The sequence below is a fragment of the Mustela erminea genome, chromosome X (genome assembly GCF_009829155.1).
Source record: "Mustela erminea isolate mMusErm1 chromosome X, mMusErm1.Pri, whole genome shotgun sequence".
NCBI lineage: Eukaryota > Metazoa > Chordata > Mammalia > Carnivora > Mustelidae > Mustela > Mustela erminea.
Window position 1 is genome coordinate 109,091,690 of NC_045635.1, and position 23,396 is coordinate 109,115,085.

Genomic DNA, 23,396 nt, shown 5'->3' on the forward strand with positions numbered 1-23,396 from the left:
GTGTTACATTTGGTTCAGAAAATGAGCAGAGCGCATTATGGACAGTGCTTTGGTTCAGACACCATGTGTCTGCCTGGATTTAATACTAGCAACCGGAAAGAAGTTAGTGGATGAGCCGCTGGTAGAAATTCTGGCAGCTACATGGAACATGAATATCAAGTGATAGAATCCCAGGGAAAAAAAGAAAGGAAGCAAAATGAATTTGAAGAAATTAGATTTTAAACAGCAGTGGACTGTCATGCTCTTTTCTATTCCTCATTCTCTTAGAAAGGTACAGCAGCTTTAAAAGGTCACCAGTGCTTATTGAAGAACATAATGTTAAGCAGAGCCCTCAGCTCTGCTCTAGTATACACAGTCTCTGGAAGTAGTGAAACACTTCTTTTTTTTTTCCCATAAGGCAACGTGGTTGGGGGTTGGGGATAGAATGTACAGAGTTTCCTAAACTTGAAAGTACACAATATATAACCTTACCCCAGAGTTGGAGAAAGGGGGAGAAGATCCAAAAAAAAATGGTCACCATTTTCTCCACTAGGATTTTTCTGAAGGCTGCTTTCATATGACTTTTAATCTGTCACAGACACTTTTTAATGTAATTTCTATTTGACTATATAAACATAAGATAATTGAGTTTATTTCCCCAGCCATTTACAAGTTCAGATTTAGTTGTCACTTTCGGGTTTTTCTCTTAGATTCCTTCAGGAGAATCTAAGAAAGTAGAAGGATACGTGAAAAAGGTCACAGACCTGAGAAATCTCTGCTGAGTTTTTAATAAAAAGAATAACTTCTGGACTCAGACCCTGAACTGTTCACAGTATTTCTGGCTCTTGGTGTGCTGTATTTGGTTTACTATTTTTGGATCTTAAGGGTTATGAGTTTTAGTGCCTTAAGATTAGACCTTCCATTGAGCCTGAAATATTCATGAATGTAGGTGTAATGTGGAGAATTGTCTTTAATTTCTGAGGACCAGAGAGCCTCATTTAAATCAGCAATGAAAACTGTAATATTTGTGGTAAGACCTGAGAGAATCGTAGGTTAAAAGTCAACAAAAACTTGCCGTCTCTGAGGACTGTATAGGCTGCCATGCTGGAACGGTCCCTAGGTCTCGGGCAGCCTGCACACTCTGCTGTAGTGCTCGTTCTTTGTGTCACCCCTGAGAGGGTTTACAGTACACAGTGCACCCAGTGCCCATGTGATGAACATAATAAACCCAAATGGAATGCTTCACTGTTAAGCATCTAGAAGAGGAAGGAAATCCTTTAACGTGGGAATCTGTATCAAGTGCCTTCTGACCAGGGGTGTCCCCAGGAAGCAAAAAAATGAAAAATCTTAAGAAGATCACATTGTACCTACATAAGCAGAATATGAAGGAGATTAAGTTACACAAGTTTTTACTGAGACCTCTTTGAATCTCCTTTTTCATCTATTAGGAGAAATCCGTTCTGCAGATGGTTCCCTTGGATGAAGGTGCCAGCGAGAGACCCCTTCAGGTCCCCAAGGAGATCTGGCTTCTGGTAGATCACTTATTCAAATACGCCTGTCACCAGGTAAGTGACTATGGGCCTGCCCTGCAACTTTGGAAGGTGTGTGAATCTGGTAGGAAGTGATAATATCTCATGTCGGAATAGGGCTTGTAACTTTTCCAAGCTATATTCACAGAGCAGCGCTATTGGGTCATCTAGGCAGATGGAAGTATCCTTATTTACAGATATGAGACTTGAAGCCTGCAAACTAAGTGATTCAACTAAGACCACAGCTAAGTGTAATGGTGGAGCCAGGCCCAAACCAAGCACGCCTGTCTACTGGCTACACAAACTTTTCCCTGGACCACTGTGTACCTCAGTCTATAAGACCTGCTTCCGGTCTCACGTAGGCATTGCAGATTTTAAAGTCCAAAGCAAACTTCAAGCCCATTTCTTTAATTTGGTTTTCTTTTCTTAATCCTATCTAAAATGCTAGCTACCTCCAACCCAACCCCCCAGATAGAGAAATTTCTTGGGACTAAATTGAAGGAAAATGTTTTCTTACCTACCGAAGAGTAGTAGAACTCAAAGGCAAGGCTTGGTATGGGCATGCCATTTACCCCTGCCCTAGCATTCCTTAGTCTCAGTATCTGAATGTGGTTCAGCTCTTTGGACTCTGCCTTCTACTTGTCAGGAAGCTAGAAGTGGGGACACCTCATCTCACACTCTAGGCATCTAGTCCTCTTCCATCTCAAGTACAGCTAAAACCTTTGAAGATCATTTTCTCATTTGAAACAAAATTTCATGTGGATGATGCAGATGATAAGTGGAAAAGATGCCATTATCGCACCTCTGCTCCTAGTCAGGAGTATGCATATTACCCTTCCATCTGCATCCTGCCACTCTCTTGATCCCTGGGTGGTCTTCAGAAACTTAGGGCCGATTATCTTGCCTTGTTCCATTCATTGTGACCTCTCTGGTAGGAGGACCTGTTCCAAACCCCTGGAATGCAGGAGGAGTTACAGCAAATCATTGATTGTCTGGATACTAGCATTCCCGAGACAATCCGTATCCTTTTTGACAAAGGCTTAGGAAGCAGGATGAAGAATTTTTGACCAAACTCCCCTTCCCACCTGCATTTGAGCTTTGTGTTTCCATCTTTACTTTCTTTGTAACTGTCTTTTACTATAAGGTAATCATTGATTCTGCAGTTGTTTTTCAATTCCTTTCAGGAACTTTTGACTTCTCTCTTGTCTCAGACTCTTACTGAAAGGAATCAAGGGGTAGGTAACAATGATTTTTAATAAATATGGAACATAGGACCCACAGCACTGATACTGTTCTGCTTCAGGCCCTTGATCACTCCTGCCACCACATGTGTTGTCACTAGGACATGGAAGAGGATGGGAAACATTGGTGACTAGTTTCAAGGACTGATCCAGTGTGAATGTCATTCTGCATGCCATATTCCCCTGACTCAAGTTGAGCCAAACCTCCCACGAGTCTTTGGTCAATTCTGTAACAGCTCACCTGCAGCATACCTGGACCAATAAAATATCAAATCCCAATTAGGATCAGTGTGCCCTGAATAATAGGGAGGAAACGTCCCTGAGGGAGCTGGAGGAAGAAAGCAAATCGGGTCTCTGTGTGGACTTTTTCCTGGAGCCCCTTTCCCTTGACTTGAGTTCATCCAGCTGGCAGTAATCACTCCGTGGCTGAAGCACTGCTCATTTTCCTGGAAGCCCTGCCAGAGCCTGTCATCTGTTATGAGCTGTATCAGCGATGCCTTGACTCTGCTCAGGATCCCCAGAACTGCCGACAGGTGAGTTTTACTGCTCTGAGGATATATCTGGGGCAAGTGCCCCCACAGAGAAATCAATTTTTAGATATGGTAGGATGGGTTTGAATCTGTCACTCATGGTAGGACACCAACTTTGAGAGTTGGAACTCCTAAATTTTAGGTTGTGTTATTTCCCGTTATATTTGCCATACTTTTCTAGTTGGCTTATTGAGTGGGTCAGATACTTCTACTCTGGCATTGGATTGGTGAAGCTGATCATACATGGAATTCTGGCTGACGTTACCAGGAAGGATCTGTGACATTTGTGAGCCTTTCTCCTTTTTGTCTTCATGGTGTTGTTTTTTTTTTTTTTTTTAAGATTTTATTCATTTATTTGAGAGGGTACAAGCGAGGGGGCGGGGCAGAGGGAGAGAGAGAAGCAGACTCCCTGCTGAGTGGTAAGCCTGCCATGGGGCTTGATCCCAAGACCCTGAGATCTTGACCTGAGCTGAAGGCATACATGTAACCAGCTGAGCTACCCTGGAGCCCCCATGGTGGTTTTTTTTTCTTTTAAGATTCTGTTTTTAGGGACACCTAAAAGGCTCAGTTGGTTAAATGCCTGCCTTCAGCTCAGTCATGATCCCAGGGTCCTGGGATCAAGTCCTGTATCAGGCTCCCTGTTCAGCAGGGAGCCTGCTTCTCCCTCTGCCTGCTGCTCTCCCTGCTTGTGTTCCCTCTCTCTCTCTGACAAATACATGAATAAAATATTTTCTTTAAGATTTTTTAAAGTAATGTCTACATCCAGTGTGGGGCTCGAACCCACAACCCCAAGATCAAGAGTCGCATGCTCCACTGACTGAGCCAGCCAGGTGCCCCTTCTTGGTGTTTATTTTCAATCTTGAAATAATTTTCTAAAGATTTTTAAAAAAGATTTTATTCATTTATGTGACAGACAGAGACTACAAGTAGGCAGAGAGGCAGGCAGAGAGAGAGAGAGGAGGAAGCAGGCTCCCTGCTGAGCAGAGAGCCCAACACAGGGCTCAATCCCAGGACCCTGGGATTATGGCCCGAGCCGAAGACAGAGGCTTTAACCCACTGAGCCACCCAGGCGCCCCTTTTAAAAATATATTTATTTATTTATTTATTTGAGAGAGAGAGATTACAAGCAGGCAGAGAGGCAGGCAGGGTGGGTGGGGAAGCAGGCTCCCCGTTTAGCAGAGAGCCCAGTGCGGGGCTCAATCCCAGGACCCTGAAATCATGACCTGAGCCAAAGGCAGAGGGTTAACCCACTGAGCCATCCAGGTGCCCCTCAATCTTGAAATAATTTTGATGCACAGTGGCTGAGAATACCATTCAATCAGAACAGTGAATATTAAGAGGAGCTCCCATCCATGCTAAATGACATTACAGAGAAAACCACTGAGCTTGGCAGATGCTGTGGCTACTTGTCTGAGGAAAAGACCAGATTAATACTAACCTGCTTGTGAGATGGTGGATATGTGTGAATGTGTGATGACCATATCACACATGTGACTGTGGCCTGGTCATTAAGTGTACAGAGACCAAACAGTATGACCATTCTGACTTGGAAGTTTTCATTTGGCAGGTACTCTGGTAGTCATGAGGAAATAAAAGAGAGTTGTGACAAATGAATGGGATCCTGTATGGGCTGGATTATAAACTACTGTGGCAGCTAAAAGCTCTTCTTACTCCTTTCTTTCACTTGTTCTCCTCACTGTCCGCCCTCCTCTTTTTAAAAACAGGTGATTTCCCAGCTTCCAAGATGCCATAGAAATGTTTTCCATTACTTGATGGCATTCCTTCGAGAACTCTTAAAATTCTCTAAATACAACAACGTCAGCGAAAACATGATCGGTAAGAGTACTTCATGAGAATAGCAACACGAGCAGGAGGGTGGGCTGGTTGGGAAAGCTTTCACATCCAGGCACAGGGCCCACTGCCCTCATCCCCTGGTCCCCCAGTTCCCGTCCCTGAGGCTTTGCTTCGGTTGTGTCTAACAAAGATTTTTCCCCTTTCCTTTCTCTCACCCTCTAGCCACTCTCTTCACCAGTCTTCTCCTAAGGCCTCCACCCAATCTTATGGCAAGACAGACTCCAAGTGACCGTCAACGTGCTATCCAGTTCCTTCTGGGATTTCTTGAAAGCGATGAAGACTAATAAGCCTTTTCCTCTTAGTACTCTCTGAGATTCTAGAGGTGGAAGATTTGGGGCACCAAGTATTTCAGAATGATTTGAAAAGTCATGCCACAGGAAGGGTCTGTTGCAGAATTTTGAGCCTGTTGGCATGGAAAGGTTGTTTCTAGTGCAAGAGGAAGAGAGTTGCCTAATCGCTCCCTTACCATATCCTACACAGCAAAATACTTTTAGACTTATATTGCCAAGCCAAAGGTACCATATTTTGGTGTTTTTGTGTTCTCTCTTTATAAGGCAAAGAGATCTGTATTTACACTCCTTTACCTGGGGATGTGTTTGTTGCCCTCCTGCCCAGCTATCATGATTGTCCTTAGCACCCTAGGCCTAGATTCTGAGATGTTCCTGTTCTAGGTCTACAAGCACTACGTGCTGTAGCTCAGACTCGTTTGCAGTCCTTCGTCTAAAGCACTTTTGCCCGACCCCCTCCCATATCACCCCTATGCACTCCACTCCACTAGTTCTATTACGTCAAAGGAAGTCTGAGTGAAGCTAGTGACTCCTCGAATGTCCCCAACAGTGAATTAACCATCTACGTGTGGTTGTGACATGCATTTGTGCATTTCTACTACAGTGGCATCTATATGTCTATAACATTGGCCTTTTCATGGATCTGCACTGAGTGGAACCATATTCTCTTGTCCCAGACCACATTTCCTAGCAGAAGTTTAGGGACTACTAGAGATGACATCCCATTGATGTGAGAGAATCACAGAGTGGAAGCACTTTGAGCATTTCAGAAGTGAAAATATTCGTGTTTGACAGATCCTGCTTTCTACCATCCCTTTCTGTTCTTAATCAGATTTTACATGAGAACTAATACTGTTTGTCTGGGGGACCCATTCCTCACTTAGAAATCCACCTCCAGAGCAATGCTTGCATCACAGTCAAAAAGGCAGTCTGGACCTCAGGTGGGCCTCTCTGGCGATACTGCTCCTTCCCCCAGCAGGGTATAGTGAATAATCCTTAGAACCCATCTCTGGTTTCCTGAAATACCAGGGGTCAGCTGTTGCCCCCTCCCTCACCAGGGTTGGCTCTGGGCTCTATGACCAGCTCCCTATGGCTATGGCTCCTTATCCAGTGTTACATAAAAGAGACTGTGCAGTGAGCCCAACGAAGCCCCTTTCTTTCCCACCCAAGACAACCCTCTGAGCTTTTCGTTTACTCAAGCTCTGTGGGGCAGCATTTTTTCTTAAATTATTCTGCGATGATTGGCAAACCAGCTACCAGCCACTGACTGCAGAACTGCCTGATGCAGTTGGCTTCTTCCTGGATGTCTTTCATTAAAACCACCCTGAATCAGCTCATTCTTGACTGTTAACATTAAAGCCAAGGAGCCTAATGTACGGGCTCTGTGTCTGGTCTTGGGCATTGACTCTTGACTCTTTTAGCACACTGAAGGAGAGAGCCAGGGGAAACACCACTGCTGAATGCTTCTTCAGTTCCCCCCATCTCTCGTAAGTTGAGTTCTGTAGGGGAAGAAAAGGTATGTATCCTGTGATATACTGGTTAAACCCTTTCCTGATTTGGAGTTAGGAAACTAGGAGTCAAGTTCCTGGTGCCAAATAACTGCAGATCTGATAGGTCAGAATTTCATGAATGGAAGATTGTGAGCAGAATGCTTTTCTCATCTCCACTAGGCCAGAAAGTGATCATAGGAGAGGCAGATTGGAGAAGCTGGGGCAAGGTCGTAACACAAAGACAGGGAAATGCCTGTCCTGGGCACATTGTCTAGTATATTGCCAACCTCGGATCTTTGGGTCATCAAGGATATGGATGGTGGGGACCGTTTGCAGCATCCTAGCTCTTTGTTCATGAGGCAAACACACTAAATTTGTTTACCGCCTCTGTGTTTTTCCAGCTCTGGCCCTGGGATGTATACAGCATTAAGGGTTTGAGACAATCTCTAGGCAGGGGAGACAGAAATAGAGTAGGTGTAAGAAATCTGCTCCCCTACTGTGCCTACTCCAGCAGCCAACCTCTAATTCCTAAGTAACTCTAATGCGCTATTTATTTCATAGCTCCTCTGAAGTAAGGAGTTCAGATCCAGCTGGTAGAGAAGAACTCTGCATCTGTATTGTCTTAGGGAAGAAATGGTTCGAACCCACATGGTGACATTGCATTAGTTTCCCTTTCACTGTTTTCTGATTCTTACTCTGTAATTCTTATATTTCCCAGAAATGTCTTGGTCACTAAGCAAAGCTGCTAGTGGTATTCTGTATTTTGTGTCATCTTTTTTTATTATAATTTATTGCAGATTTTTTTTTTCTGAATAAATATATGTTGTGTGAAAAATCAGTGTGATCTTGGTAAGAAGAACTGAGGAGGGAGGCTTAGGTCACTGGGTCCCACTTGACTGTGGTCCTCACAGCTATGACTCTTCTGTCATTTCCTTACAGGGAAATACAAGAAATCTCAGTATATTTGACCTTGGATGGGAGAAGCAGCCACGTATTTTCAGAGGCTAAGAAAGAAGTCACAGTGCTTCCAGAGGCCAGCCCAGGATCTGATCTTAACCCTGGGGATTCAGGCAACAAAATAACACTGTTAGGAAAAAAAGATGTTGATTCTTTATGCATGTAAATGTCACCCTGGGTCAGATTCATGATCATCCCACCCCCAGAAATCCAACAAACCCGAACATACATATTTTGGGAGAACCCAATGTCCTTGCCAATATAGCGTCAGCAGTTTAGACATTCCCTACAAAGAGCCTGTTTTCACAGGATTCATTTTGCAACTTTAAAAATCAGTTTTGAACCTTTATTACCTCTTGGGGGGACAAAGTCCATAAATTTAGTTCTTTGGGGGGGGGGCTCTAATCTGAACATTTAAGAGGAAACCCCTATTTTGAGCATGGTGCCTTTTATTCCCCTGCCGATCTCCATTCTCGTTCTCTTCCCTTTCAGGCCAAATAGGCCTCAGCTGGAGCTTGCTTTGCAACCAGGGCCCTCTTCCAGTTCCGTCTGACTATGTGATGAATGTGCTGATTCAGTGTTGTCATAAACAGTTTTTTTAGCCCCACCCGAAGCCTTGGCAGGGGAAGGTGTTTCCTTTTGAGAGAGATTTCTCCCCAGCGGACAGAGACGACGGACATCCAGCAGTTTTTACACAGCAGCTGGCAATGTGGGCAGAGCAGCCTCAGTGACGACCTTTCCAGAGGTGACCAACTGCAATCCTGGCTCCTGTTACAGGAGAACCACTGGGTCTTTCAGACCACCGGGCACGTGGATGACCTGGCTCTTGGTGTAGCCTAATAATTAACAGCTACACACAGCCAGAGTGGGATCACCAAGCGTTAGGGAGAGAACCTTAGTGATCTAACTCAATCTCATTGTTCCCACAGGCAGACTCAGGCTTAGAAGGGACAATGAGGGACTCAAGGTCACTTAGGTTAGTGACAGCATGCCAGAGTGGGAAAGAAGAGTTTAAATTTTGGTGTTAGACCTAATTCTTTCTTCCATCTTTTTATTACAAAATCTTTCAAACATACAGAAAAGTCAAAAGGATACAGTGAACACTCTATACCCTTAACTCACCACCTGTTAACATTTTGCCACCATTCATATCAGAGAGGTTTGATCTTCGCTCTGGATTCTGCCATTTCCTCCCTGTGTGTGACCCTAGACTGGCTAGCCTGTAGTTTCCTGGCCTATAAAATGGAACAGGCCTAGCACTTGTTTTTTTTTTTTTTTAATTTTTACTTTTTTTAAAATTTAATTTATTTATTTGACAGAGAGAGAGATCACAAGTAGACAGGCAGGCAGAGGGAAGGGAGAAGCCGGTCCCCTGCTGAGCAGAGAGCCCGATGCGGGTCTCCATCCCAGGACCCTGGGATCATGACCTGAGCTGAAGGCAGAGGCTTAATCCACTGAGCCACCCAGGTGCCCCCCTAGCACTTGTTTTGATGACGTAACTACATCTCCTCACTTCCCTCTTCAAAACTCCTTAGTGAGTTCCCAGTGCATTTAGAAGAAACTCCAAACTTCCCATGGCCTACCAGGCCCTGCATTATTAAGTGAAAAAGAAATGACGTGGCAGGCCCAGTATGCAGTGGGTGCTGTGTAGCTCTTAGCCTCTGCCCTGCGCCCCTTAGCTCTCCCCTGTATTTCACTGATTGTCTCGCAACTGCCAAAGGCTTTCTGTCTTTTCATTTGACATTAATCCTGTCAACTAGATAACAGACCCCATGCTCAGCCTACTCCACTGCCCTCCCCCTCCACCACAGACACATCACAGTGCCACGGTCTATACTCCCATATTTCAGCCTTCTCCTGCACGTTTGGGAAGTAGGGCTGAGGTGTAAATTAAAGGACACATACCGAGCGGCCATCACTAGTATGTGACACCTGGCTGTTGTTGAGCCTCAGGAACCACACCTGCAGTCTGCCCATCCACCCAGGCACCTCCTTTTGCTTTTTCCTATCCTGTTCCGCCCTGCCCTGGGTGCCTGGTTCCTGGCCCTTCTTTCTCTGCTTTGTAGATAAATGCCCCCTCCAGTTTCCACTTTTGCTGCTCCTACCGGAATTGATTCTTACCCAGCCAATGCTACTTAACTTCTCCCTTGTCTGTCCTGTGGGAGCTACTCCCAACCCCCAGCCCCCCAGGTAGACAAGAGGGGCTTGCCTTTTCTTCAATCACACTTTGAAGCCATGGTTTTGTGCCTTTCACTTCCCCATCTTCAGTATAGATGAGCGGTTCTCAACCCTGGCTACTCACTAGAGTCATCTAGAGCATGTTTCTCCAAGTGTGGGCCCCAAATGAGTATTACGTGGAAACTGGTCTAAATCAGTGGTTCTTAACCCTGGGCACATAACCCAGGGTTTTAAAAAATACCAGTGCCTACACCCTATCTTAGAATGTTTGAATGCTCACCAGTAACGTTCCCATGCCCCCAACACTATACTCTGACACTGTCCTTTCACTCCTCCCAGTTAGCTAAGCTCTTTGCCATCTCAGGGCCTTTGCATGTGCTGCTTTCCTCTATCCAGAAACCACCTTTCTTGTGCACTTAAGAATAGCTAAGCTTCTCTGCTCAGCGGGGAGCCTGCTTCCTCCTCTCTCTCTGCCTGCCTCTCTGCCTAACTTGTGATCTCTGTCTATCAAATAAATAAAAAAAAAAAAATCTAAAAAAAAAAAAAAAAAAGAATAGCTAAGCTTCCTTGGGACACATGGGTGGCTCAGTCGGTGAAGCATCTGGCTTCGACTCAGGTCATGATCCCAGGGTCCTGGGATTGAGCCCCGCATTGGGCTCCTTGCTCAGCGTGAAGCCTTCTCTCTCTGCCACTCTGCCTGCTTGTGCGCGCAATCTCTCTCTATTTGACAAATAAAGAAATAAAGAAATAAATAAAATAGGTTTTTTAGGGAAAAAAAAAAAGGGCTCATGCTTACCGAAGACTGACTTGACCTGAGCCCAAGAACCCCCCCCCCCAAAAAAAAAAAACAAAAAACAGAGTAGCTCGGCTTCCAACTTCGTCAAGCCTAACAAAGTCATCACCACCCCCAGCACTTCCATTTCTGGGCTTCCTGGCATAGCTGTAGGCCTACATATATCATTCGTTCCACAGTCTTCCTCTTCCTCTCTTTTTTTTTTTTTAAAGATTTTATTTATTTATTTGTCAGAGAGAGAGCGAGCGCGAGCAAGCACAGGCAGACAGAGTGGCAGGTAGAGTCAGAGGGAGAAGCAGGCTCCCTGCGGAGCAAGGAGCCTGATGTGGGACTCGATCCCATGACGCTGGGATCATGACCTGAGCTGAAGGCAGCTGCTTAACCAACTGAGCCACCCAGGCGTCCCTCCTCTTCCTCTCTTGAGGACCCTTCATAGACTTGCGCCTCAGGGACTGAGAGACAGGAAATTGCTGTGGTTCTTTGCATAGGCTCCAACAATCAGATTGCCTGGGTTCAAATCCTAGCTGTGCCACTTCTAGGTGTCCAAAGTTGCGCAAAAGTATATTGACCTCTCTAGGCCTCAGTTACCACATTTTGTTTGTTTATTTATTTATTTATTTATTTAAGCAGGAGTTGGGGGAAAGGACAGAGGGAGAGAGAGAATCCCAAGCAGACCCTGTGCTGAGCGTGGAGCCCAGCGGAGGGTTTGATCTCACAAGCCTGAGATCACAACCTGAGCTGAAATCAAGAGTCAGATGCTCAACCAACTGAGCCACCCAGGCGCCCCAGTTACCCCATCTTAAAGTAATAATAGTACCTTTCCTCACTGGATCATCATGAGATGGTATCAGCTAGTACATTTCAAGGGCCGGGAACAGTGCCTGCTGCGCAAGTGCTAAATAAATAGCAGCTAGTATAATTACTCCAAAACTTCCACTGGCCTCAAGGCCCAGACCTCTTCCTCAGCCCTTCCGCTCTCAGTAGGTGGCCACACCCTTTACTTTGTGAAAATGTCAAAGTGGTTAGCCAAAGCAACCCTCAAAGTCTTGCTCTGCAAATCAAAATGTCACAGCTTTACCTCATCCTTTCACCTTCCCACCCATGTCAGAAGTAAGTGGTCTTCCTTCTTGCCTAGGCTAACTCTGTCACTGTGCTTTGAGTCCATCTCTTTCCACTCTCACTGGACTTGTTCCCATCATTCACCACCGCCACCCCACCCCGCCCCCTGCCTTGCATCTTCAATATCAGCCATTCATTAAGTATGTATTGAGGCCTCATATGTGCCAGGTGCTGTTCAAGGTGCTGATGGTATAGCCACCATGGGGCAGGATGGGGTAAAGCAGATGGAAATAACGCACAAGGTAACTGGAGAGTAGGACAAACGCTCTGGAAAGAATAAGGCAGGGTGACGTGCCAGAGGGCACAGCAAGCAGACTTGGTCAGGGAAGGTTGCCTTGAGGAGATGATGGTTGCCAAGACCTAATCTCAGGAGACCAACGGGTCCCATATTTTGATTTGAAGGATGATTGCACAGTATATAAGGCACCTGCCCCCCTAAAAAGCCAGCTATACAAGATCTGGCAAAGAACATTCCAAGCAAAGGAAAGAGCAAATGCAAAGCAGCTTGCTGTGTTCAGGAGACAGACAGACAGAACACAGCAGGGTGGGGGTAGGGGTGTTTGTTGAGAGGTGGGCAGAGCCTGCGGAACCTGGGAAGGAGGCTGCCTTTTATTCTACAGGCAACAGGAAGCCATGGATGACTTCACTCTAGAACTTCATGATTTATGCTTCTTCTTAATAACAGTAATAGTCGCAAACAATTACAGCTATCATTTACTCCAGATGCGGTACTAATACATTTAACCTCACTTTCAGCCTTGACAACGACTTTATTACGGACTACTTTATCCCCCTTCCAGAGTTGGGTAAAACAGGCTCAGAAGCACTACTTAGCTTGGTACTTGGCTAGTGGCAGACCAGAATATGACCCCAGACCAAAATTTGGGCTTTTACATATAGCCAGTATCTGCCCAGCTGGAGTGGGATGAAAGTGGGGATGCTCCTTGAAATCTCTCTTCAAGCTACATCCCAAGATTTCACATCAGCCAGGTGACCTGCCGGTAGGACAAATTAACCTGACTCTGACCCTGACCAACTTCTACTGGCATTTCCTCTCTCCCGGCATTTCCTCTCTCCCATCAGCCAGACTGGAACCTTTGATTATTTTTGGTCCCTGGCCCACTTCTAATCAGTCACCAGGTGCAATTCAACAAATATTTACGGAGCACCTGTAAGGGTAGGCCACTATGCAAGGTTCTGAAGGAAACCAAAATAAGTTGAACTGGTCATCCTAAGTCATACATAATATTTTTTTATAAAGACAGAGGAAAAAAAGAGGGAAGGAAAAGGAGGAGGGAAGGAAGGAGGGGAGGGGGAAAGGGTGTCACGGGACATTCTCATGGGGCCAGATTCAGGTTGTTCCTAGTCTCGTCCATCTGACCTTCTTTCCTCCTTTCCACTGCCTACTTCCCAGGCCCACCACCAAATTCAAACACTCATTACCTCAGGCCTGGCATGTCCTGCTTAATGCCTTTCTGACTAATTTTTCAGCTCCCTTTCAGTTTATTCTACACACATCACTGCCAGACTAATCCTCCCAATGTAATGCTTTGATGTCATTCCCCTCATCAAAACCCCTCAGAGTCCTGAGCCTCCACTTAACCACAGAAGTTCCAGTTCTTCAGCCTGTGATTAAAGCTCTCCTTAGTTTCTTCCGCCCACCTCTCTGGCCAAAACTCCCAGTCTTGACCTTATCATGCCCTTATCTTCCCTAAACTCCTCTTGGGCTCAGTCTGTGTCAGTCGCTTGGAACTCTAGCCCCCACCACTCCACCTGCCCAAACACTGTCAAGCCCAAATGTCACCTCCTCCAGGAAGTCTATTCCCACAACTCCTGCTTCCTCTGAACTCTTAGAACATTCCATTTGTACCACTGTTTTAACGCACCACACAGAAAAGGTGTTGTTGCCCATCTGGGACAAGAAGCATCATGAGAGTAGGAACCAAGCTGGGCATATTTTGGATTTCCCCACAATGCCTGAGAATATCGTCTGTGCTCAACGATATTTTGTTAATAAATAAGGACTGTCCTTCAAAGCACTTAAAGACACAAGTCTGTATACAATAGGTGTTTCTGAAATATGAATACATTTAGTTATTCATACTGAGCTCTATTAACTTGAGGGAAGTTCACTTGTGGGTGTGTACAGGGTACTTGGTAAATTATATTAGTGTCGTCCAAAAAGTTAACAGCTTTTAACAGCCAACCAGTTCTATTTTCTTTTGTTCTGTAACCAACAAAATCAGTCTTGCTGAATTAGCTTTTTAAAAGTGATACTCGGGGCGCCTGGGTGGCTCAGTGGGTTAAGCCGCTGCTTTCGGCTCAGGTCATGATCTCAGAGTCCTGGGATCGAGCCCCGCATCGGGCTCTCTGCTCAGCGGGGGGCCTGCTTCCTCCTCTCTCTCTGCCTGCCTCTCTGCCTGCTTGTGATCTCTGTCAAATAAATAAATAAAATCTTTAAAAAAAAAAAAATAAAAAAAAATAAAAGTGATACTCAAGTTTCCTCAAAAAGTTAGAACTACAATATGATCCATCAATCATACTTCTGGGTATAAGATCCAAAAGAATTGGAAACAGGGATTTGAACAGATGATTTGCACACCCACTTTGATATCAGTATTATTCACAATAACAAATGTGTCCATTTGTTCAAGTGTCCATTGACGGATGAATGGGGAAACAAAATGTGGTATCTGCATGCAGTGGAATATTATTCAGCCTTAAAAATGAAGGAAACTCTGACTCATTATAGCATGGAAGAGCCTTGAGGACATTATACTCAGTGAAATAAGCCAGTCATAAAAAGTCAAGTACTGTATGAGCCCACTTGTATGAGGTACCTAGCACTGTCAAATTTGTAGACAGCGAGTAGATGGTAACCACCAGAGGCTAGGGGAAGGGAGAAATGGGAAGTTGTTGTTTAATGGGTATAGAGTTTCAATTTTGCAAGTTGGAAACATTTTGGGGCTTTGTTGCACAACAATATGAATATATTTCACAGCACTGAATCATACACTTAAAAATGCTACAGTGGTAAATTTCATTACTTCGCCACAATTTTAAGAATTAAAAACAATTTGTAAGTGAGTCTCCAAAGGTAAATTTAATCACATCACCCCTCTGTTTAAAGCCATTTAATGACTTCCCAGAATTGGGACCCACAAGGCCCTGCAGGTCTGAGTGCTACTGATTTCCAGCCTCCTAACCCTAACCTCTCTCTGCTTCAGCTACAAGGACTTGTTCCTTGACTGCTCTCAGCCCCCTCTCACCTCAGAGCCAACTCCTCCCATGCTACAGTCTCCGCCAGAGCATCATCACAGTGTGATTTACACATTCATTATTGGATCAGGCCGCTCTCCCACTGGGTCAGTGACTGTGGAGGCAGAGACCATGGTTTATTTCCCTTACCGTGGTATCCCCAGCACCTAGTCTAAAGTCCAGCATCCAATAATCCGTGTCATCTACAACTCCAGTGTTGGCAGAGGTGAGGGCGAACATGCGTGTCTGCTGCTTGTCAAAGGGTAAATGAGTATCACCTTCCTAGAAGCAATGTGGTCATGTATTAAGAGCCTAGAAACATTCATAGTAGCAATTTTGCTTCTAGGAAATGACCCTAGAGGAGCACAAAGGGTTAAGTCCACACAGGGTCATCCTAGCATTATTCATTAGAGCAAAATCTGGCAACGATCTACGTACCCTTCAGAACCAGAAGATGGGTAAACACGTTATATATTTTATGGATAAAATATGCAGCCTTTACAAATAATGCTGCTGAGGAATGGGGACAGGGAAAATGCTAAGAGGTAACACTGAGCAGAAAAGCAGGCTTCTGAGTAGATATGTACCAAATGTCCCTAAATTTAAGAAATCAGATATAAAGATAATACATAAAAATTAAACATGTGATGTAGAGCATGGTAAATAATTAAAAAATGGTAAAATAGTAAAAAATCAAAAATAGCATATATTTGTATATATTCTGTAGCATATATCTGAAAGTTGCTACAAGAGTAGATGCTTTTTTTTTTTTTTTACCAAGGTTCTATTTAAATTTAAATTAGTTAACATATGGTGTAATATTGGTTTCAGGAGTAGAATTTAGTGATTCATCACTTAGTATAACACCCAGTGCTCAGCATAACAAGTGCCCCTCTTAATGCCCATCACCCGTTTATTTAGCCCATCCCCCCCTCAGCTCCCCCTCCCGCAACCCTCAGCTTGTTCTCTATTGTTAAGAGTCTTTTATGGTTTGCCTCACTAAGAGTAGATCTTAAAAGTTCCCCTCACAAGAAAAAAATGTGCAATTCTGTCGTAATGGATGTTAACTAGACTTACTGTTATCGTTTCACAATATACGCAAATTCACCTGAAACTAATATAATGTTATATATCAATTATATCTCAATAAAAAGTAAAATTTAAAAAATAACCCATAGGCACAAAAATAGTGGAAGTCGATGCTCCATTCTATACCCCTGGATGGTGGGATTTGGGGCTGCGGTGGCTCCGGAATGTCTATAAAGGAAGGTTTAGAAGCCATTCAGAAAGAGGCTAGTGACTTTGTCTTGAAACTGGAAGCTGTCTTTGCATAGCAAGCAGAGTTTTTCCTTAAACTGCATGTATATTTGGAGAGACTTTGGGGGTGCTGTTGGAGATTATGGTAAAGTCCCCCAAGCCACCCTCCAATGCCAACCTAAATTATTTTTTTACCTTCATATTTGGTTCTCTAAATGTTTTACAATGAGCATGCATTACTTTTTTATATCAGAAAAAGATTAAAGAAAACATTATTTCATAAAAGAAAGAAACGTCTGTGTGTTGGAATGAACAGACACAGTGTCCTTCTCGGGCTTGTAGGCGGCTGGAGAGGGCCTCTCGGGCACAGAGCCTAGCCCACTCCATACCACTCCCTCACATCCCCGGCCTGCTCTGTCCCCAGCATCTGCAAGCTGCTTCTAGCTTCTGGCATCTGCAAGCTACTTCTAGCTTCTGGCGCGTCAGACCAGCACTCCATCAGGCAGCCGAGGGGCCCTCCAGCCAGCCTCACAGCTCCCTGGGGCATGAGGCTGTAAACCACATCCTGACACAAAGCACACTTGCAAGGGCCATTTGGTGACCACGGGCCACCGCTCTACCTCTAACGGGGACCCTCGTTCCCAGGAGCAAGGATCATTTACTGATTGTAGTTGTGGCCAGTAGATGGCAGAGGAGAGTGTTCCCAGTTGGAAAACGGTATTTGAAACTGCAGTTACTTTTCTGGTTTCATGATAATTTCTTTCTATTTTGAGGAACTTTATTGACTGTTCTCCTTACAATCTCTTACTTACGGGCTCAAAAGTCAGCAAAGACAAAAACAGTCTCTCAGAAATTATCTAAAGGCCATGGAGCTTTCGGCCCCATCTTGCTGAAAACAGGCAGAATTAAATATCACTTTCCTCTCTTTCTTCCTTCACCACCCCTCAGTGTTACAAGTTATTTAGCAAGTTTCCACAAGGGCGGGAAGTCTTCTTGCAGAAAGTTGATGAGTCAGGTCTTCAGAGAGGGCTAAGCAGGGAAGGAGGGATGGAAGCCATAAGCAGCTAGAAGAGGGGAAGGCACAGATGTGAATGGGAAGGCACAGAATATTCTCTGGCCAGACAACTGGAGAGGAAGTGGAAAGAATGAGACCAAAAGGCTTGTTATAGGTTGAATTGTGCCCCCCCCCATTCGTGTGTTAGAATCCTAACCTCCTACCTGTCATTTTGACCTTATTTGCAGATGTAATCTGTCAAGTAAAAAAACAAAGTTGTTTTGGAGGAGGGTGGGCCCTAATCCTGTATTACTGATGACCTTATAAAAAGGGGAAATTTCGACACAGAGACACACAGGGAGAAGGTCATGTGAGGATGAAGGTAGAGATCTGGGTGCTGCATCTACAAGCCAAGGGACACCAAAGACATCCAGCAAATGGCCAGAAGCTCTGGGAGAAGCCTGGATCAGAGTGTCCCTGGCAACCCTATGAAGGAACCAACCCTGCCAACCTTGATATGGAACTTCTGGCTTCTAGGACTGTGAGAGAATAAATATTTGTTGCTTAAGCCACCCAGTCTGTGGTACTTCATTATGGCAGCCCTCAAAAACTACACTCTTTGGGGCAAGGTTCTAGGAAAAATGAGATGATGGCAGAAAATGGAGGTATTGCCTTTGCTTCTCCCCAGGACTGCATGTTCCCGCTCTAGCAATCTGTCGCCAACAGCCACACTTAAAAGAGTTGTCTCCACTTACTGTCCCCACTTCTTCACCTCCACTCACCCCTTACCCTTTCTGGCCCTTCCCTCTGATACCACTCTCATCAAGGTCACCAGTAACCACCATGTATCCAAAGCCAAAGGTCATTTCTTAGCCCTCACCTTCTCTAACTTCTCAGTAGCACTTCCCTACTTCTGGAACACTCCCTCCATCAGATTGTCTGGACCAAAACTCCTGGTTTCTCTCCCACTTCACCCACCATTCTGTCGTAGGCTCATCTCCCTCCCTGGTCCTGTTGGTAAATGACAGCACATCCTAGGTCGTAGGCCTTGGACTTGGGCCACTTCTTTTCCTATTCTATAATCTTGCTCTGAAAACCGCACTCACTCCTCTGTCTGCTGTTGCCACCTGTCCACTAGTGAATCTCAAAATTCTGAAACAGTGTCCTTCCCCGCTACCTTCTGCTTCAGACACATTTACAGTGGCATCACATCCCATTCAGCGTACTCTTCAATTACTTCGGGAAAAATGGAATATAACCAGAAAAATTCTTTAAATATCCCAAAGTGAAATAATGGTCCCAGGAAGCAACACACACACACACACACACACACACACACACACACACACACCCCATACAAGAACAGCTTTATTTTTTTATAAAGATTTTATTTTTAAGTGATCTCTCCATCCAATATGGTACTCGAACTTACAACCCCAAGATCAAGAATCTCATGCTCTACCCACCCAGCCAGGCACCCCACGATCAAGAATCTCATGCTCTACCCACCCAGCCAGGCACCCCACGATCAAGAATCTCATGCTCTACCCACCCAGCCAGGCACCCCATGATCAAGAATCTCATGCTCTACCCACCCAGCCAGGCACCCCACGATCAAGAATCTCATGCTCTACCCAACCAGCCAGGCATCTCACAATCAAGAATCTCATGCTCTACCCAACCAGCCAGGCACCCCACAACAGCAGCTTTAAATGCATGACCTATATCCGCCCAGACAGATGGTCATACCATGATAGCCATGGAAGACCTGGGACTCACTGAAGGAGCGGCAGACCTACTTCTTTGTCTCACATTCTTTCCAGAGTCCAGGCTCAGTTGCAGGTGGAATCACTAGAATACTTTCCACCATCATCTTTTCTTTCTTTGGCAGCATGAGTAGACTTGAATTCAGATAAATCAAAAGCTTATATGCTTAAACTCAACACATCACAAACCAAACTCACTGTACCCCCATAAACCTCCTTCTCTTCCTGTGTTTTCAGTGAATGTCAGCTCCATCTATCCTGGCAGTCCTCATGTCCTTTCTCTCCTTAGACAGGCAGGGCAAGGGGTGGCCCAGGGTTGGCTGGTGGTGTGCTTGGCATCAGCCAGTGAGCTAACACAAATGGCTTGGTGCAGGCAAGAGACCAATACCTATGTGAAGCGGCCCTGGCTGAGATTTAGACTTAATCTAGTGATAATCTAGGAGACCTAGAATGCCAGGATGGCTTGCTCTGTGAAGGCAGGCACAGGACATACTATTGAGGAACGTAAGCCAGAAGCCCTGCCCACCTACCCGGCCAGAAAGGCTCCATTTAAGATGTCCATGAAGACTCTCGATGACCCTATGTTTGATATAGCACTCTCCTGTGTGACTCTTGTATAATTTGCCTCGGACAGGTCTTGTAGAACTATATCTCAGTTACTCTTGGGCGTTGGCAAACTATGGCCCTCCATCTGGTTTTGTAAATAAATTTTATTGGAACATAGCCATGCTTTTTTCTTTACATGTTGTCGATGGCTGTTTTTGCATGGTAAAAGCAGCATTGAATGGTTGCAACAGAGACCCTGTGGATTGCAAAGTCTAATATATTTACTGTCTGGTCCTTTACAGAAAGGGTTTGCTGACTCCTGCTTTAGACTGTGGTGGTATGAGACCCCCCCCAACACTGGAGGCTGGGGCTTCTTAACAGAACACCCACAAACCTGGAGGTTGGCCTTGATAGTAAGTACATATCATGTAGCTGTAGTGTTTAACTTCTAGGAATTTATGTATATATGCTCAGAACAAAAAGAGAGATTTTAAAAAATGACTAAGTGCAGGGATTTCAGTCTCCTACCACTCAGCGAGCACATACCTAAACAGAGCATGAACTACACAGGGATTGTGAATCTGCTGTTCCCTCAGTCTCTGTCCCTGGGCTTCTCAAATGTGTATCTCTCAGAGCCAGCCAGGAACTGGGGCTAAAGCAGCCAGTAGGATGGAGCAGGCCAGCGGCTCACATAAGGTGAAGCCTCAGGAGCATATCTCGTTGGCCTAAGCAGACCACAGCCCATCAGGCCAGGAGGTAAGGCCAGCTGTTTTCGTTAGTTACTGAAAGATTGCTGGGGAGCTGCATGACTTAATGACCATGATGATGGGCTCCCCAGTCGCCTGACCTGTCCTGATCCACAGAACCTCCAGAGGTCCTCATTTGGGAAGACTCAAAGCCCCTGCAAAAGATGAAGCAATTCCTGTTTCAAGTCAACAACCGGAGTCTCTAAGGGGAAGAGAAAGGGAGAAAGTTGGAGGCACTTTGGACCCCAGTTTGTGTTAGTTTCCTGGCAGGGGCCCAAGCTCAGACCCTGAGAAGTAGTAATTACAACAAACAATGAAGCACTTTATGTATATTAACTCATGTAGCCTGGGTGACCCCCCTATGAGGTGAGTATTATTATTATTCTCATTTTACAGATGAGCTCCATGATAAATTATAGATTTCTCCAAAGTCATAGGCCTAGGAAAATAAGGTCCAGGCTTCCCAGGGGCCATGACAAAGGCTGATGACTGAAACGTGCTAAGAGAGGATGCCATTCTTTGGGGATGGCCCACCATTCTAGTCAGATGTTGTGCGAGATGCAAGCAGTGGGTTAGTGATCATCTCAGCCTCAGTGACACAGCCTGGTGTGTCCCCGGGCCCTCCTGACAAGTTCCTGGAGTCAGAGGGCAAGGGAGGGAGCTGCATTTCCTGAGCCAGTCTCCTTAGAAGACCTTTCCAATTACTCCAGACCAGCCTTGTGCTACAGCCCACAGGGTCGTCTGAGGCCTGCTGTCTCTCAGCTCCCCAGCTAGAGGGCATAGAATGCTGGCTCTGGCCATGCACTCACAGACTCTGGTGTGGAGGAAAGAGGGGCACTTGGTAGTTCTTTCTGACTGGCTGTAACCCCAGAGAGGGTGGTGGCATGCTGGAAAGTGGCCGGGCCCACTGTTTGGCTAGCAACTTGCCCACCATGGGGAACCCAATTGTGGGACCCACTCTGCCCCTCTAGTTTTCCGGGTGGGAATGTCCACAAGCAGGTGTGGGAGGGACTGCAAACACAGCTACTTTTAGATAGATGCCAGGTTTGCATCTACCAAACATGGAAGGCTTGGAAATTTGAAGACTATGACCAGTTCAACCTGGAGCCCAATTTCCTGAGTCTAGCCACGGAGAGAGACCTCAAGGCCTAGTTGTTCAGTTCCTTGGATGCCATCTTGGGCCACCTCTGTACCAGCAGGTCCACCAAACGGATGTGTTGCTCGGATTCGTAAGAGCTGAGGATTATCTGGGTTCGATAACCGCCAGCAGAAGCAGGACCCATGTGCCCTGCCAGTGGGGAGAGAGGCATGTGAAGCTCTCCTTAGTGGTCTGCAAAGCGGTCTTCCATCTCACCTTGGATTGCAGTGTGCTGTGGGACCACTAGGTGGCAATGTTGGGTCACAAGAGGCTCTGAGAAAGCAGGCCACCTTCAAGCCCCAGCCCTAGAGGGTGAGAAAGCCTCTCGGGAAATCTGTGGTCTGGGAATGTTTGGGATTTCCCTCCCTGGCAGGAAGAATCTGTTCTAGTCAGTCATGGAGGCCTGGCCTGGGCACCTCATGCTAGCTGTTGCAAAGAGAGGTGCACAGAGGCAAAGAACAGAGGCCTAAAGCAGCCCTTGCTTGATTCCAGGCACCAGACCCTGGGCAATTAGCTGGACCAAGCAAGAGTTAAGACCAAAATGCAGAATCAAGCAGGTGTGGAACCAAAATGATCCAGGCAGGAGGCCAGCCAGAGAAGGAGAGGACAGGGCTTTGGAGGCTGTCTTGGCTCCTGGATTCGGTGGTTCTCTGGGATATTTTAGGAAGGAACTTTGACCTCAGGGTATGTGTTAATTGGGGTGAGGTGCGATTAGAGGACCCAACACAGAGCAAACAGCCCAATCAGGAGATTGGGTGTTATGTTTGACACCTCCCTCTCACTTTTCCTCAACCATGTCATCCCCAAGTTCTTGCATTTCTATCTCCTGAATACCCCTTGAATTTTTTCAACTTCTATCCAACCTTACTACCTTTGCCCTAGTCCAAACCTCCATCATCTCTCCTTGGTGGCTCTAAGATCAGGTTACCAGATAAGATATGGGATGCCCCATTAAATTTGAATTTTGAATGCATAAAGAATAAATTTTAGCATATCCCAGACAATATTTGGGATAGAATTTTACCAAAACTTGTTGTCTATCTGAAATGCCAATTTCAGTGGGCATCCTGTTTTCTTTTCTTTTGTTTATTCATCTGGCAACCCTCCCAAGAGCCTCCCCAGCCTTACACTTCTACAACCCATTCTCTACAAAGTGGCCGGAATAAACTCACAATAATTCAAATCTAACAATGTCACTACCCTGCTCAAAGCCTTTCAAGGATTCCTGATCACCTAGGGATCAGGTCGAAGCCTTCCATGTGGCACGCAATGCCCTTCAAGCCCTGACCACCAGCCAGTTCTTAACTTCATCTGCCCCTGTCCCTCCAAATGCACACTATGGCTGCAGCAAATGGAACATTCTATAGTCCTTACATGTGACCCCATGCCTTCATATATACCCATCTCTATCTATTCCCTCAGCCACCTAAAGAACTCAGTCAATCAGCAAACTCAACCCCCACCTCTTCTTGCCAAGCTTTCCTGCCATGTCCCCTGCCTCCCCTAAGCCAAGCAGTCCCCCTTTGTGCCACATAATCTTGAACATAGCACTTATTTAAATGCCCTGGGATGATCTCTTGGTGTGTCTATCTGCCCCACTGGACTACAGCACCCTGCAAGGAGGGGTTTCTGTACTATTCGTCTTTGTACCCACAGTGTATGGCACAGCGCTTAGCCTAGAGTGGGGCACTCGATAAGTGTGTGAGGCACCAACGAATAGTTGAATGAATGAAT

General features: G+C 45.5%; 1 protein-coding gene across 4 annotated transcripts in view; it reads left to right on the plus strand.

Annotated features, from left to right (window-relative positions):
- The window catches only part of OCRL (OCRL inositol polyphosphate-5-phosphatase), a 62,908-nt gene extending 55,762 nt beyond the window's left edge, over positions 1–7,146 (plus strand). For all 4 annotated transcript variants that reach the window (XM_032330527.1, XM_032330526.1, XM_032330524.1 and 1 more), the window contains 5 exons: positions 1,428–1,544; positions 2,444–2,528; positions 3,155–3,282; positions 5,004–5,115; positions 5,296–7,146. In XM_032330527.1, coding sequence (XP_032186418.1) covers positions 1,428–1,544; positions 2,444–2,528; positions 3,155–3,282; positions 5,004–5,115; positions 5,296–5,417 — 564 coding nt within the window. In that variant the 3' untranslated portion in view covers positions 5,418–7,146. The remainder of the gene's footprint in view (positions 1–1,427; positions 1,545–2,443; positions 2,529–3,154; positions 3,283–5,003; positions 5,116–5,295) is intronic.
- Positions 7,147–23,396: the final 16,250 nt, after the last annotated feature.